The sequence below is a fragment of the Coturnix japonica genome, chromosome 6 (genome assembly GCF_001577835.2).
Source record: "Coturnix japonica isolate 7356 chromosome 6, Coturnix japonica 2.1, whole genome shotgun sequence".
NCBI classification, from domain to species: domain Eukaryota; kingdom Metazoa; phylum Chordata; class Aves; order Galliformes; family Phasianidae; genus Coturnix; species Coturnix japonica.
In genome coordinates, this window is record NC_029521.1 from 22635150 (window position 1) to 22651241 (window position 16092).

Here is a 16092-nt window from a genome sequence, read left to right on the forward strand (position 1 = left end):
TAGCAATAAGGACAGTGCCCCGATGAGGCACACAGGGACTTTTCAGAAGACAGACCAGAAGGCTGCAGAAGAGAACATTCTCCCTCTGGTGAAGGGTAAGACGAGCTCATACCGGTGCTTACCTTGCAGTAGCTCTCTTAGCCACTAGATGTCCTTGTGCACTGCCTAGCAATCCAGAGCACCGTTCGTGGCATCCGAGGTCAGGCTGGTTTGGAACTACAGTTGCACAGAAGCCTTCTGTTGTCCACTGTATTATTTTTTTTTAACGTAATAATTGCCCTGTGTCCAGGAAGAGCTATAATTCCACGATACTGCCAACTCATCCTGCGCTGCCAAGGGTTATACAAGTACTCAGTACATCATAACAATAGACAGAAGTACTGGCCTGAGCGCTCCATAGGCAAAACCCACTGTGTCACCAAATCCCTTCCACGATCTGTCACAAAGCATAGACAGAACTGACAGCTCCTGTCGGGCCTTTCCATAACATCTGTCCTGTTCCTAGCACAAGGAAGCTCTATGTGTATTTCTTCACTGTCTGAGCTGGATACACACATAAGGGTCGAGTTATCTGGTTCCTGCCCTTCTTCAGGCTGTCAAACCAAACGCGTCACTGACTGCAAGAGAAGGCAAAGCGAATAACAGGTTGGAAACTTTTATTCAGTAATCAGTCCTGCTGTGTGGGTAGAATCTTAGCAACTGAAACCCAAGTATGTAAAAATACTTAGTTTTCACAGTGAAAAAAACCAGACCATATAAAATATTCCAGTATTGTTTCTTACAACCCTTATTTCAAGATCTCCATTTCAAAGGCAACATGCTTGAGTATTTTATTTGCTTTCTATTCTCAGCCTTCCCCTCCCCCTCAAAAAATGTTGAGATGGTAACCCTTCTTTCCCTCCCATTACCCGCACGTGATGGGAAAGAGAAAAACACTAAACAAACCCCCTCCCTCCTGATTTCCAATGGTTTACTGAAGAACTTTCTCCCGGTGGTGTCAAGGGCCAAGAAGACGTAGACTGATGTGACACCGAGCAGTCCTGATGTTCCACATACCAAAGACAACCACGGTGCTACTGAACTCTGATTAGAGGCTCTGTCTCCCGGATGAGCCATTGAAGAGCTTCATGCCGACCTTGCCTCTCCAGTTCTGCTCCAATTACTTCCCGGCACTTTTGATGATAGTCATTCACCCAGTTACACTGGAGAAAAGGAGGGATATGACATTCAGTACAAACACAGAATAGCTGGTGGCTGTACACAACTATAAAGGCAAAGATATTAGTAGGGTATTGTGCCCTTTGGGACTGGGCTGTGAGGCTGGGATGGCATCCTGACCCAGAGACAGACCCCTAATGCATTCAAGCAACTTGTAGATTTGATGAGGGAAAGAACCGAAACAATTAGTCCTGGGTTTTCAGAGGTGAAGTGCAGTTCAAATGACTAGTATTCAAAGTCTCTGCAAATCACTGCCTCCAACAAGTCAGAAGAGCTACTTGGCACAGACTAATAAAAAGCTTTGCACATTCATAACTCTGAACAGTGCACTGCTGAGATACAAGTTGCCCTATAGATCTCAACAGGTAACCTTAAGGTAAATCTCGGCACTGATCATAGTCCTCTTCAGATAAAGGAAACGCAAATGGAATTACCATTCAGAAAAGCAGGATAGGCTGAAGAAAAATGAACAGTATGATAAAAATCAGCATGAGACAGACCAAAGTGAAGGTAATGGGAAACCTAAAGAGAAAGCTACGGTATAAAGCTATTTAGGAAATACATGCTGCTGAGCAAATATGACTGATGTCTGCTCAGAGGCCAAATGCACTGCAAAACGTGGCACTGCTGAATAGGATTGATCATGATCATATACAGAAAGCAACATGGGACAGTAATTAGTGCAAGCCTCTGGGGAGACAGCACCAAAGTCTGACAATGAATGCAGAAAAAGACAAAACATGAGAACAGCAAATACCATATCAAAGGAACTACCAAAATGACCCCTGCTGCCTTCATCACAAAATAATTTAGATGAGAAGAATTCTAAAGCCATCTATTCCACCCAACCACCCACAACCGGATCATGCTGAAAATTAAATGAGATTCTTCAAGAACATCCTCTGAATCTACCAACTAAAACAGCGGACAGTGGTTCATGTCAACAGAACAAGACAGTTCTAGCATATAGAAGACAGTGGAAACCTGCTCTTTTCACCTACCTCTTTTTGTGTCAGCAAACTAACATCAATCATTTTCGTCTGAATTGGAACCAGCGTTAAGGGTTCAAAAGTCAGGCTTCCTCTGTTTTTGAAGTTGTACTGAAAAACACAAATGACGTTGCAAATTCTTAGAATTTGCTCTAGCAAGATCGTACCCTTCAGCTCATGTTGTCACTGACCACTAGAAAAACACCCTCGTATCATTCAGATGAGAAGGCAGCAACTTAGCAAAAACTTTTTCTCATATATTGAAGAGATAATCTCCACATAAATCTTAGTCATTTCTTTCCATAGCCACTTTCTAAAGGCCATGTCCCAAGTCACAGCTGCACAAGACTTGATGACCACACAGTAATTTCCAGTCTGACATTTCTATAAAGCATATCCCAACCAGACCTGAAATTATTATGTCAAAATCCATCCATAGTTTTGGTTCTACTGCCATGGGGGACTAACCTGACATCAACTAACGCTACAACAACACATCCAAGGGGCTGTATTAAAAAAGGTTCTGGTCTTTGATCCCCAGACAGAAACCATTTTAGAACAACTCTCACATACACATGCTAACCTATGGAAACTGCTGAAGCAGAACTGTCTTCTGTGTCTCCATTAATAGAAGAGATGTAGAAACAGCCTTCACCAAAGCAGCGATTTGGTGAGTAGCAGTCTTGAGTAGGACTAACTGTCTGCAGCACTGTCCCACCTCAAGTTTTATGAGGCTGAGTCACAAAGAAAGGTACATTTTGAGCAGGCCATTCACCTTGGTTTCAGCAGGGATCACAAGGACAACATTTTCTATTCGGATCCCAAAGGACCCATCCTCGTAGTACCCAGGCTCTGTAGAAACAGACAATAATTAATTAAGACACACAGCTACACTGTGAAAGAGCTTATTCCCTATGGCAAAACTTCCCCTTCGTAGTTTTAGTTCACTGAGGTTGCTAAACAGTCTTGACATCAGGCACCCAGAGAGGCAAACAAATTTCTGACTCTACTTAATCTGCACAGAAGCCCCGAGCAAGGTGACAGCAGAAGTTCTCAAAGAGAGAAGAAACCAGACAGACAGCCCTCAAGCTCAGAGAGTCTCCTTCTAAGTCGAGAGAGAGTACCAAGTACATGGTTCCAAGTACCAGGAACTCTGTAAACATGCATTTCTTTACAGAAGGCCAGTAGAAAACCCCCCTCCCTGAAATTATTTTAGAGTGCTCCCCTGACTCCCTGAAAGGATGTAACAGCCCTGAGGAATGCAAGTCTCTTAGTAAAACCCAGAAGGTTGTTAATTTCTTACTGGAAAAATAAGGCATGTACTAACTATCTCAAATTGCCCATAGCACAGCCCCTGAAAATCTGGCGTTCACCATGTTCTGCAGCCAGCTCTTCCTCTGCAGAATGGGAAGCAGTACGCCAGAACTGCTATGTTCAGCAGCACAGATCTGCTGAGGTTTGCACTTCACAAAAAAGGAAGCAGGTTTGCAGAACTCAATGGAATAAATGAAAAGGTGATAGCTAAAATCAGTGTCTTTACCCAGAAAGACTTGACTAATTAACAAACTGAGGAGGCAGGACCAGAGCTTATGATCACATCCTCCCTTCACCACTAAGTTCTTTCCACTGCATATTAAGAACGTGGTCCCTCCCTCAGTAGCCAGAAAGAACTGTTGATATTACATACCATCAGAGACGATCATGCCAGCCTCCAAGGGCTCATCTGCAAAGGTTTTGTAGCTAATGCCACAAGGACCCTCGTGTACATTTAGGAAAGAGCCAACTCCATGTCCTGTCCCATGCAGGTAATCCAAACCACAGTCCCACAAGGCAGAACGGGCAAAGGAATCTAGAAGATGACCTGCAGGCCAAGGGAAAGAGAGACACATGGAAAGAAAACTTGATCAAATAAGGCTTCCTCACAGACTGAAAACCACTTCAAGGGTTCAAACCTGGAAAATGTGCGAAGAAAACAAAAAAAAATTTAAAAAAGGGAAAAGTAAAACAAGTCATTGGTTTGTCAGAAATTACAGAGCAGATGTCTGCCATTCAAACACATCCTCATTGAAAGAACCCTTCACCCACTCAAGTTGCACAGCTCTTCAGAATACAGCCTGCAAAATGTTGCACTGCTGCTTGCTTTCCTTGGGTTTTCAGGAAAGAATCTAGCAGATAAATGGCCCACAAAGAATTCAGTACCTTTTTTTAAAGGCAGCCACACTAAGAGAGCTTTGCATGGAAGAGCTGGCAATTCTGCTTGGTGAACTAACCAGCCAGACCTCTCGCCTGGATGCCATAACTTTCAATTATGGCTGTTTCAATCAGAACACAGGGGATTTCTGTTGCCTGCGTGTGAACATCTATCATGTGCAAGTTCTGACACTCTCTATACTGTTCACTTCAGTTGGGGTTTCTCATGCCATCAGCCAGATACTTTTTCCTCACATACATAAGAAAGTGAACTGGAATCCACCCTACAAAGAGGCATGCTTATGTCAAGTATCTGACTAGAGAGGAAAGAGCTTGCAGCATTCACCAGCAGTGAACGTATATCACATGTTTTCCAGCACAGAATTAAATCAGCTCCAATACGTGTTATTCTCCCACACGGCTCACTGATAAAAGAGATTCCACATTAACTGGAAGAGAATTAGCTAGTCTTTTTGAAACTGGAAACTGACCTATCACTTTGACAGGTTTTAGAATAAAAGCATAAAGACAATGTCAGAGCACAGAAACGCCACAGATGTGCTAGGAGTGCTTGTCACTGAGGAGCATCATCGTCATCCTAGAAACAAAGCACTCAGACACCCTCCAGACTTCTCTCCCTAAATTTTCAGCACTGGTGGCTGCTAAAAGAGGGGGAATCGATAATCCAGAATGCAACATGCTGTGATTGAAACAGACACAGACATCTACACCAACATCTGCCTAACACATCAGGACCTATCAATCATAATGCTGTTTTCACATCACTTAATGGTTCTCCAGAAGTCACCGTCATGGTCAAACACTCCAACTCATCAACTTACCTTTGGTTCCATTTGGGAAGATGGCTGCACTCACAGCTATGTGCCCCTTCAGGACATAGGTGAAGCATTCCTGCCAAAGAAATGCACACTGTAAATAAAAAGGGAGAAACAAAACATTGCCCTTCCCCAGAACAGAAAGGAAGACTGCATCTGGTAGCAAAAGATGTGGAAAGACCTGCTCATTTCCTCCTATGGCAATGCAACGCAAAAGCAAAGCATGAGCAAAAAAGAGTTTAAATTACTGTGAAGATCTCCCTCAGTTATTACGCACAGGGTCACAAACCTGTTTAGCAACAGGATTCACCTGACCTATGTGACTGATTTTCCTTGTGACTAACAGTTTCGCTTCCCAAGCATATCCTATTTTCATCACTGAGCAAACTACAATAATTCAGCGTCAATTAAAGAAACAATTTAAAATAAAGAAATTTACATTGCTGAATTTCCAACATGGACCACCTCAGAGCAGCCTGAGACTATTTTTATACAGTATTCTATGTTCAAACCACTAATGCAGCTCTACATTAGACACTGAGCTTAAAGCTAAATTAAACTCCCATAATAACCTATGTTGGGCAAGCCAGTAATGTGTATCCTCAGCCCACTGATTTTATTACTTCGTCGAAAAGACATGCCACTTAGTAAATGAGAGGTGCATAATTTGAGATAGAAAACAGTGTCATTCTCTAAACATTTTATATTCAAAAATTTCAAGTCTGACAGCCTCCTTATCAGTCTTAATCAAAACGCTGTCATTTTCATTAGTAAAGAAATGATACTTGATAGATCCCTTAGACAACATAGCAACAAGACATTTAAGCCACCATCATAATTAAGTATCTCTAATATTAAGGGTCAAATAGCAAAACACACTGTGATGCCAACCTACCTTTTCATAGGCTGATGGTGTGCCAAAATGCATTGTTCTGGTCACATCTGTTGTACCATCTCTTCCAGAGGCAAAGAAAGATTCAGGAAGCAAAGGAAAGGGAGAAAAAAGAAAGATTAAAGTGAAAATGCATTAAAAAGCAAATAAAACAACAGTCATACTGCAGAAAAACAACCAGTCTAACCACTGGGTAAAGTTGTCTGCTCTGTGCTACATAAGGCTGATTGTATAAAAGATCCTAAACCCAAAAACATGCTGAACACACACATTCTCTTTCGAACATAAGGATCTCAAAGTTCTTCTCAAATAGAATCTAGACTACTCATAAAAAACAAGTGGATTTGGGGTTTAGCAGCTGGTACCTGCCCACTGGGAACACAACAGAGAAGGCCAAATTTATTCTATGATAGGAAAAATGATTCATTAACAGCTTGAAAATACAAGTTTATATACAAATTACAGCCAAGAGTTCAGAGGAAGGATGCATAAAGCTGGTTTAGAGTCCTTTTCATCCTCAGGATGCTTTGTGCTAAGACTACTAGAAATTATCCGTCATTTGGATAGGATTTAGTCTGAAACATTCAAAAAGTTCCATATGCGGATATTATTTTGAGCTTGCTGCCAAACACGGAGGCTCTTGAAATAATGAGTTACCTTTGAAACACTCACTCCTGTACCAACACTCTTCCCATCACATTCGGGGCCACAGACACAAAGAACTCACAGTTTAACTTCTCAGTGGTGACAAGTTGAGCATCCCTGTCACAATGCTCTGCTGAGTGTCATTGATGTCCACCTTACATTCTATTCAAAGACTTGCTTTTCACAGTGGCACCAAGGAAACTGCTAATTAGGCCATCAGAGGGGTGGAGTAAAGATCTCATTGTAAAAGCCTTATCAAAGGATGTCTGCATGGTTCATTTTCAAAGCTCTTCCTGACTGACAAAACAAAAAGGCACAGCTCTCAGAGGAGCAGCCAAGTCTATCCTGCATCTCCATGAACAAACCACTTCTCATATATTTACACTGGTTGAAAACACTACTTTCTCCATTATCTGTGGAGTCAGAGCTCCACAATAAACAGCTGCAGAGAACTGAGGTCACTGCCGAAGCAGCAGAGAGTGCATCAAAAAACATGATGCCTACCCAAAAACATAACTGAGACCCAAGTGGGCACTGGGATAATCTCTGCACCTAAGCCTCTCTGGAAAGGCAAAGAATGCCACAGGGCAGTGCTGCCCTGCTCCTTTGCCCCACCTTCATTACCTACTGCCCACATCCTGGTAGGCTAAATGCCTTACTTAGCTTTGCAGGCTGCTGCACAGGCAGCCTAAGGCTAAACCTGGGTAGCCGGATCTCCTCCCAACTCCCCACAACTCTTAACATGATCAAGCCAGTGAGCAGAGCTGCAACAAACAGAAACATGCCCCACCAGCTAAAGCACAGCTACCATCACAGAGACAAAAGGACTCAGAGCAACCCTGGCCAGCTGCCCAGAAACTAGCTCAGAGCCTTCTGGTAGGGATCAGTCACCCGGTGACCGATGAACTTGGCTACACTCAGAATCCCACAATCTTCCTTCACAGGGGATACAACAAGCAGGCTCCTTGTGAAATGGCACTGCAGACAAAATTACACATTGCCACACTTCCCAGAGCAACTGCGAGCTGACACTGCAGGGTGGTCACTAGGAGTAGAAAACATAGTGGTTCTGTCCCACTCATCCCACTCACTTGTACTGTGCTCCTGAGTCCAGGAGGTAGATCTCGTTGACAGACAGTGTTCTGTTGGTCTCAGGAACTGGCCTGTTCAGTTAAACACAAAGTTGTTTGGTCCACAGTTTTAAAGCCTCCAGCTCATACCCACAACCCAGAAGCCTTATCAGGTGCTCGCTTGGATGCATCAGTTCTGATTTTGTGGCAGTCACAGAAATCCAACATGTGGTAAACCAGAGATCATACTGAGGAGTTTGTTTTCTTCAGTAAATAGCAATAAAGTACAGAGAATAGTTTTCTTGCTTCCAGCAAAACCCTCAACATCTGTTCCTGGACACACTGCAGAACAGTTTGCACTTCATATTTGTCCTTCTCAGACTTTTACCCACAAAATAGGCTTTTTCCATGGCTCCTGAGCAGATCAGCATCATAATACATACATGCTGCCAGCAGGGAGAGATCTCTGCTTAGTATGCATGGAAGCTCTGGTGGAATAAAATAAGATGGCAAACAGTGACTACATCTCCCTGGAGTACCCTGTTGTGACTCCACAAAGAAGCTAGACAACTCACTCCAACTATGTTTGCTGATGGATGAAAAAAGAAGCAGTGTTTCTCTTACTTGTAGTGAATGATGGCTCCATTTGGACCAGTGCTTGATATAGTAGCAAAACTCAATTCAACAAAGTCTTTCTGTTGGCTGAAAGAAAAGATAGTGATTGCTACAGCACAAGCAAGAGGAATGCAAAAGATGAAGTGAAACTGAGGACAGGGCACTCCATCTCTGCCTTCCTCTTAGCCAAGTTAGCTGCCTGGGCATGAAACACCAGTAGGGAAGCTGTACAGATACCAATCCTACCCTTCCAACAATGCGGAAATGTTTTCCATCTCTGTCCTTTTCCTACATGTAAGATTACCACTCATACCACCCAGGGAAGAGATGTCCTGAACCATTTCTTCTTTATTATTTACTTCTAGGTATTTCTAGAGATCCTGTGAGGTGTACATTGGTGTATCTCTCAATACTAATTCTCCATCAGGAGAGGATGAAATCTAAAGCTTACACAAGCTACTCTGTGGTAACAAAGCAATAGTCTGAATAGTCTTATATTCAGGTGTCCTAACCTGCAGCACTCCTCATTGCTTTTTACCTGCGAAATTCCTCTGCTTTGTCTGCAGCAATTATTTCTGTCACCGTTCCCTTTGGAACCTAGGAGATAAAGACGCAGGTTGAATTAGTTCACCAACAAATAATGAAAATGCTATATGCTTCAGCAGTGGGATCCCCTCTGAGCATTATGAAACCCAACCCCAATGTGGCCTGTTTCCAGGTTTTCTGTCCTCATTCCTCAGTAACGACAAACACAAACCCAGCAGTACGTGGCATGTGAGAAGCACGAAGCTACTCAGGGCACGACTGCTGAACCCTGTCCAGGGACCACTTAGTGCAGTATTGATTTCACTGAGATACGCACAAAGTAACAACTCACAAGGCAACATCTCTTCAAATACAGGTTACAGCAAGTTTAAACAGTTTTATCCCTTTCAACAGAACAGGGTATTAGCAGGAATGCTATGCCTCAAATCTAGAGATGGAAGCAGTTGCAAGGAAAACAAAGGATGCTAAATTTTATATTATGCATCTGATAAATCAAAACCTGCGAACAACGCAATCAACTTTCCCTGGATTGAACAGGCAAAGGAGGACAAGGGATTGGTCTCAGCCCTTGAAGCAGATTTCATGAATTACTCAGACATGTGAAAAGGCACCCTCTGGAAAGCACCAATTCGTTTTCATAGATGAATTCAATGGATGCAGACAAGCAGGAGCATGCAAACAGTGCAGCTTTATAAGTTGCTATGTAACAACTGGAACTCTGTATCTTTACTATGTACTTCTAACTCAGCCTTGAGACAAATGAGTAATTTTACTATTTCATTTCTACTGTACATGGCATGACTGCACCTCTTCATTCCTAAACACCAAATCTGTTCATGCTGCCAGCCAGTGCTGACAATCATAGGAATACCTGCATAGCATTGAACCAAAATAGATGTTACTTTATGTTTTGAGCTACTAAAGCAGCACAAGATAGTGATCAACACTGCGTTAAGCATATCCATATAACTCCTCACCTGCTAAAATAAACAGGAATATGTTTTCAAAAAAACTTTATTTGAATAATTGAATAATTGAATAATTGAAATTCCCCAAACCAAACAGAAGAAACTCCACTTATTTCCCCACTTATATCAAAGACATTCTAAAGAATGTTAAAAAAGTCTGTGCTAATGGAGAATTTTACTTAGCAATAATGTTTCCAACTTAAAAACTAATAATAATAATAATACACACCTCTTTCTCAAGCCAGTTGAAGAGCTCACACAGGGCAACAGCATCTTTAATCTGTGTTAAAATAAGCACACGAAAATGGAATTGAGAAGAAAAAATTATCAAGGCTCAATACAAATATTGCTCTTGGCAAAGCAGTTCAACCTGTAAATTTCATAAATACAAACTAAGAGGTAACCTGGTCTTCCCAGCTTCTGCATCCTGTCATTGCTGAAAGCACTGCAAACATACAAGGACAAATATATAAATCTTAATATAGGTTTTCAGCTGGGATGTATCTTACTCTGAGGAACTGCCAAGTACTCAGCAAACACCGGCCATCTCACGTATGATTTTCAAGTGTCTTTTATGCATTTCAGCTCATCAGAGGTAACCATGCAACACATCTGGCCATGCAACAGGGGAACATGCCCTTCTCTGCACAGTACTTTTTTTTCCTTATTAAAATAAACAATGAAATAAGAACTAGCAAATCCCAAGAAAATAGCAGCAAATATGGGAAAAGCCCAGAACTGTCAGCTCTGCTTTCACTGGCACATTTCTCCTGTTGTGAAACCTTCCTCTTTAAAACTAACAGAAAATAAACACCAGAAAATTTCAGCTCCACTGTGAACATGTTTCACAGGCAGCTTCTCTGCTTGAAAACGTGAAACATCCTGGGAAATCAAACTCATTTCTAGTGTGTCACAATGGCGATGCAAAAAACAGTGCTCTGAGGATACTAGCTGCTTTTGACAATCTTGGCCTGCATTCTGAATCATGTGTCAATAACTGCTCTACGTTCTTTAAGCCATGTTTGTTCAAGTGACAATAATGTTGAGATTTCAGTGAGACAAGTAACAGAACTATCAGCAGAGAAAAAACATCCCTCTGCGGGCTCAGATTCTAAACAACATTTCAAGTCTGCGTGGTCTTCCAACAGAGCAAGGTTGGCTCTTCGTGCAATTAAAATGTTGCTCTTTACTCCAACGAAACACTAATCAATTGAAAAAGATGTGATTTAACAGCAGTAGGTGACCTTTTTTAATCTGCCATCCAAATTAGTATTTACTTTTTAACCCAAAACACTAAAATTGAAAGGAAAATGACATTTCTTTCCCTGAAGGTAAAGCAAACTTCCTGCCATGTGCAAGGAGGCTCTCAAGGCTTCACTTACATGTGCTCTTCTCATGCCTTCTGTTTCCAATGCATTCTTCACAGCTTTTGCAATGCAGATGGGGGTATATGGGGTGAGATACCGGTAAGCCTGCAGCAGAAGGACAGGATTACTTGTGGATTAGTCAGACTGTGTAATCCTACAGGTTTAATAATTCAGCCTGGCTACAATTCATACTTTGGCAGCCTTTTTCAACCTTCAGCACTGAGATACTGATTGTGTACTGGGAAATAAAGAGCAGAAACATCCCCTGACTAAAGGAAAATCAACCATCAGGGTAATCCAGGGAACTGAGGGGTTAACAGCGTATCATGTAGCGGGATCAAGACTGGATATGCTTAATATCATATCAATATCTGAGCTACGGCTTTCCTGTTAATGCCATAACCTAAAGAACCAGAGACAGCCAGGGAGAAAGACCAATCCCAAAAACTCAGATGGAATTTAAGCAGTGAAAACAAATCTCAAAAGCCACCTTGACTTGTTACCTTACTGCTAATATCAGGGAGCAAAGAGTACCCAGCCCAGGTACCCAGCCTATTAAGGGTCTGGCTCCTCCAGCAGAGAGCACCACTACTAATGATCAGCAGCTCTGACAAATACTTCAGTAGCCCAGAAAACATGAAAAGACTTTGCAAAGCTCAGCTTTACATGCTATCCTCTTCTGAAACAAACTTCTGAAACTTCTGAAACGTCAGGGGTTTGAGACAAAGCTTTCCTCTGTATCAAGAACTAGTAACTGATTCCTTTCCACTGGGCACTTCCCCAAACACCAGCTGTCCTTAGGTTTGAATGCTTGGCTGGTTATCCACATATCTTCAGAAATTCACTGAAGTTCCTTGTCAAAGCTTTACCACAGTCAGTATCACAGGATGGAACAAAAGTGAAGTCTTTTGCTCCACAGTCCTCTGTTTTGGGGGAATGAAATGGGATGAGCACCTACGCAAGCAAAGCCCAAGCAACACGCTGTTTTCATGTTCTCAATACAACAGCATACAAATAAACACCAGATTCATAGGGAAGGTCTGGTAGACCTTCAGCAAAGACCAAATTTGCAGCCTCCAAATTCTTAAATTCTTTTAGAAGGAGAATTACACTAGTTTAGGCAGAAACTGATGTATGGAAGAAGCCATGGCAAAGTTCTCTCAGCATCAGGACAAAATTTAACAACAGCTAGATTTTGTATTAGATCAGTTTGTCTTTTAAAGATACCATCAGGCTCTATTAATCTTTTGTGAAAAACCATATTTGCACGTACTTGTAGGCAAACCTGTAAAGGGTTTGCAAATCTGTGTTTAATAACAAACTGGATTTTTGCCAGTGTCAATGTTTGGCTTTGGTGGAAACAGGCAGCAAAGGGACTTCCAGTACTGAGGCTCTTTAAAGCACCCCAGATCAGCTACTCAGCTGTTGCGAAGTGGTGCAGAGCTAGTGAAAAACACCCAGCATGAGGAACTTGGAGTCTCTGACTTTGCCAGTGCTTTCTGAAGTGTTTTTAATCAAGATATTTCAGTTCCTACCCTCCTGTGTTCTACAGCATAGAGCTCCTTCAGGCAGGGTCTCTCCCCACACAGGGCATTCAGCACTGCAATGACCATTTGCACTGCAAAAGGGACCCATTAAATTTCTTAACCTAGGCCAGACCTGCCATACTTGTCCATAGGGACACCCCGTATAAATCAACTACGGCAAGTTACCCAAAGTGGGGCTATTCTATTGACACCAACTACAATACAACAAGAGGTTTTCTCATCTGAAGACAAGAGGTAAACAACAATTTATCCTGAATGCCTCCCCAAATCTATGCTTTCTGTTACACACAACAAAAGGCAATGTGCACAATGTTAGTGCTCCGTCTTCACATGGTATTGGCACCTAGAAATGGAATGATGGTGTCAGAAAATTTAACCCTCAACAGAGGCAAAACACTGCTGTTCTTGCTTATGTACATGTCTTGTGGTTTGGTTATGTTTGTTTTTAAAATAAATTTGCAATTCTAAAGTAGTAAGCTTGGACTGTTCAGTAACTCAACAAAACATTTCTGTTTTGTGGGTCTGGTTTTCCAAGGCAACATCTGGAAAATACCCACTGGTACCTGATTCCTAGCCATACTGCTGGGTAGTGTGTTTACTCACAATAGCTTTTTAGTACATGCTGATGTAAACTGGATGATGTTCCAGAGAGAATGTGATCTATTGCAAACAAGAGATCAATACAAGACACACACAATCTGGCTCACCAATCTGTAGGTGCTGTTCTTTCCTAACCTGAGCATCTGCTTTCATGACTTTCAGGCTGAAACACAGGACTCCCAGACAGCCATGTTCAAGTACAAGGGTAAGATAGAGCACATAGAGCTGTACTGAAGTTATTTACATGGTACAGCTATCCCTCAACAGATGTGCTCACTTCACGGACAACCAGCGCCTGCAAGTTATCTGCATACTCACAAGGGCCTTTGCTGCAACAACTCTTGTCACCCTGTTCCTCCTGTCTTTGATACAAAAGACATCATATATTGCCTCATTTATTTCAGTGGCTTGAGGATATAAGGGGAACCATCTTCAGATGCTCAGGCCAAGCCCAGTGCTTCCTCTACAAAGTCCATCCCAACTTCTCTGCTTCAGTTTCTATTCCCTCTTCATGCTGCTGGTCCACATAACACTGATGCTCCAACCACAGGCACACTGACCTGAGTTTACCCTGCTCTCCCTCTCCCTCCCCTCTCTCACTGTACTTGTCTTATCTTAAGCTGACAATTCTTTGGGTAAATCAGCTTAGTGAGTTGGAAGGGCAGCTCCATCAAGAGCAACCCCAGGATTAAACAACCCCTCAATACCTCAGTATGGCTGGATGCCTTCCACTACAGCCTGCAGCACTCTTTACAGAGGGAAGCTGAATCCAGTTGCCCTCATTAACAACATTCCCGACCACAATGAACAGAAAGCAGAAAAGCTTTTTCACTTTGCAAGAGCCACACACCTTGGGAATGGCTTCAGTTAGAGCATAGCTGGCTTTGTCACTGAGCCACACTTTTTCCTTGGATGAGAGGTCTGCACCAACAGCATGCAGTTCTGTCAGAATAGATCCATAAGGCATCACTTGGATTTTAAATTCTGGTTCCAGGGTGCTGTCAAGCTGTAAATGCTCCCTTACAGCTGGGTCCATCATCCGGTCACCATCAATGAAGAGCCTGAGAAAAAAAAAGTCAGAGCAGAGAGGTAGGACCACATCTGACAGCAGCTCGATTAAGGTTGGGAAGGAGAAACCACACTGTTTTGGTGACATTTCACAATAAAGGAGTTTGTCAATAATGTCTTACACTCTGCTCTCTGTTGTTTTATCCAATGGCCATCATACAGCTGAAATTGTGTTTTGAAATTACGATGTATCATCCTGCTGAGGAGGAGCTGACAGCATTTTTGTTTGTATGACATTCAGAATGGCTGTATGCCATCACTGTGCTTCAAGCGAGAGAGAAACAAAGCACATAATGGCCGTTCCCTCATTTTTAGGGGTAACATTTCAAAATGGAAAATCTACTGTTGCTTTAAGTACCATATTGCTTTTGCTTTCACTGAACTGGAAAGTTCAGATCACCCTTCACACACAACCTGTATCCATCAACAAAGGTTTTACTCCAAATGCATCTATCTAGCAGCTTGGACATGATTCTAAAGCACCTGTGCTTGTGGAAGCTCATTTTATGGTGCAGTCACAGGAAAGAAGCCTTCTGTCATAAACCAGCCCTGAGACTTTACTATGTGGTCTCAAAAGCTTTGAAGCAACTCATCTGTGGCAACAGAGAGTAGTCTCCCAGTACCCAGGATAGCATTCACTCTTACCCGCTTTTCACCCAGGGCCCCAGGGTGACACAGAGGGATCAGCTGTCCTGCCCAAAGTCACTCAAAGTCAGTCTAAGTGCTGAGGAGCACAGCAGAGCACTTGACTAACTCTCTAGCTCCGATCAATGGAAGAAAGTAATATCAAAGACAAAAGGGCTCAGAAGCAACATTAAAGCATCTGAGCATAGGTGTTTTAAAAAGACAAAAACTTTGTTGAAACAGATCTCTGAGAGAAAAATGCACCGTGGGGAACAGAAGAAGGGAATACAAGCACCTGATTGTGTTCATTCCTATGACGGCGTATGCAAAAAACACAGGATTGTACTCAACATCAGAGCCTCGGAGGTTGAAAAGCCCTGGAAAATAAGAATGCCGAGAATCACAGTCCTGGTTCATCTCTTGCAGCATTAAAGAAAACCAAAAATAATCTCACCAAAATACAGTCAAGCAATGAGTCACCATGAGCGCAGGCCATGGGTCCGGCTCACACCCAGCCATCCCCACATCCTACTGTTTTTCTGGCAATCCCAAAGTTTTGCCAGGAGATGGCACCAGAACTGCAGTTTAAACACTATAATCCAGCAAGGAAGCTAGGTTTTAACTTCTAAAGGAGGGCTGGCTGGGAACAAAGCAGGTACAGGAAAAAGTTACGGAAATAATAAAAAAAAAAAAAAAAGAAAAAAAATGGTATTATTTGTCCTTTTTTGCCTGTGCAGCGTGGTAAGAGCTCATTTCTCAACTGCCAGAAAAGTTCAAAGTTAAAACAGGATATATTATTTCATTCCAATCCTCCTTTTAATACTAGAAGAAGGAGGGAAACAATAAGCAATACCAAAAGTGCCTCTTTTTTTGGCCCCTTATTGGGGCTTCCAGTATCTCAGATTCAGACTGCTGTC

The 16092-nt window shown here is 42.3% G+C and overlaps 1 protein-coding gene across 2 annotated transcripts in view; it reads right to left on the reverse strand.

Moving 5' to 3' along the window:
* Positions 1-639: 639 nt before the first annotated feature.
* Positions 640-16092, reverse strand: part of XPNPEP1 (X-prolyl aminopeptidase 1) — a 29559-nt gene continuing 14106 nt past the window's right edge. The window contains exons 9-21 of one of the 2 annotated variants that reach the window (XM_015867127.1): positions 15471-15552; positions 14334-14544; positions 11352-11441; positions 10199-10249; positions 8994-9052; positions 8465-8542; positions 7862-7933; positions 6129-6189; positions 5240-5309; positions 3895-4068; positions 2983-3059; positions 2220-2318; positions 640-1202 (exon numbers count right to left, since the gene is read on the reverse strand). In XM_015867127.1, the coding sequence (XP_015722613.1) occupies positions 1074-1202; positions 2220-2318; positions 2983-3059; positions 3895-4068; positions 5240-5309; positions 6129-6189; positions 7862-7933; positions 8465-8542; positions 8994-9052; positions 10199-10249; positions 11352-11441; positions 14334-14544; positions 15471-15552 (1253 nt within the window). In that variant the 3' untranslated portion in view covers positions 640-1073. The remainder of the gene's footprint in view (positions 1203-2219; positions 2319-2982; positions 3060-3894; positions 4069-5239; positions 5310-6128; positions 6190-7861; positions 7934-8464; positions 8543-8993; positions 9053-10198; positions 10250-11351; positions 11442-14333; positions 14545-15470; positions 15553-16092) is intronic. The other variant, XM_015867128.1, reaches the window with a different exon arrangement.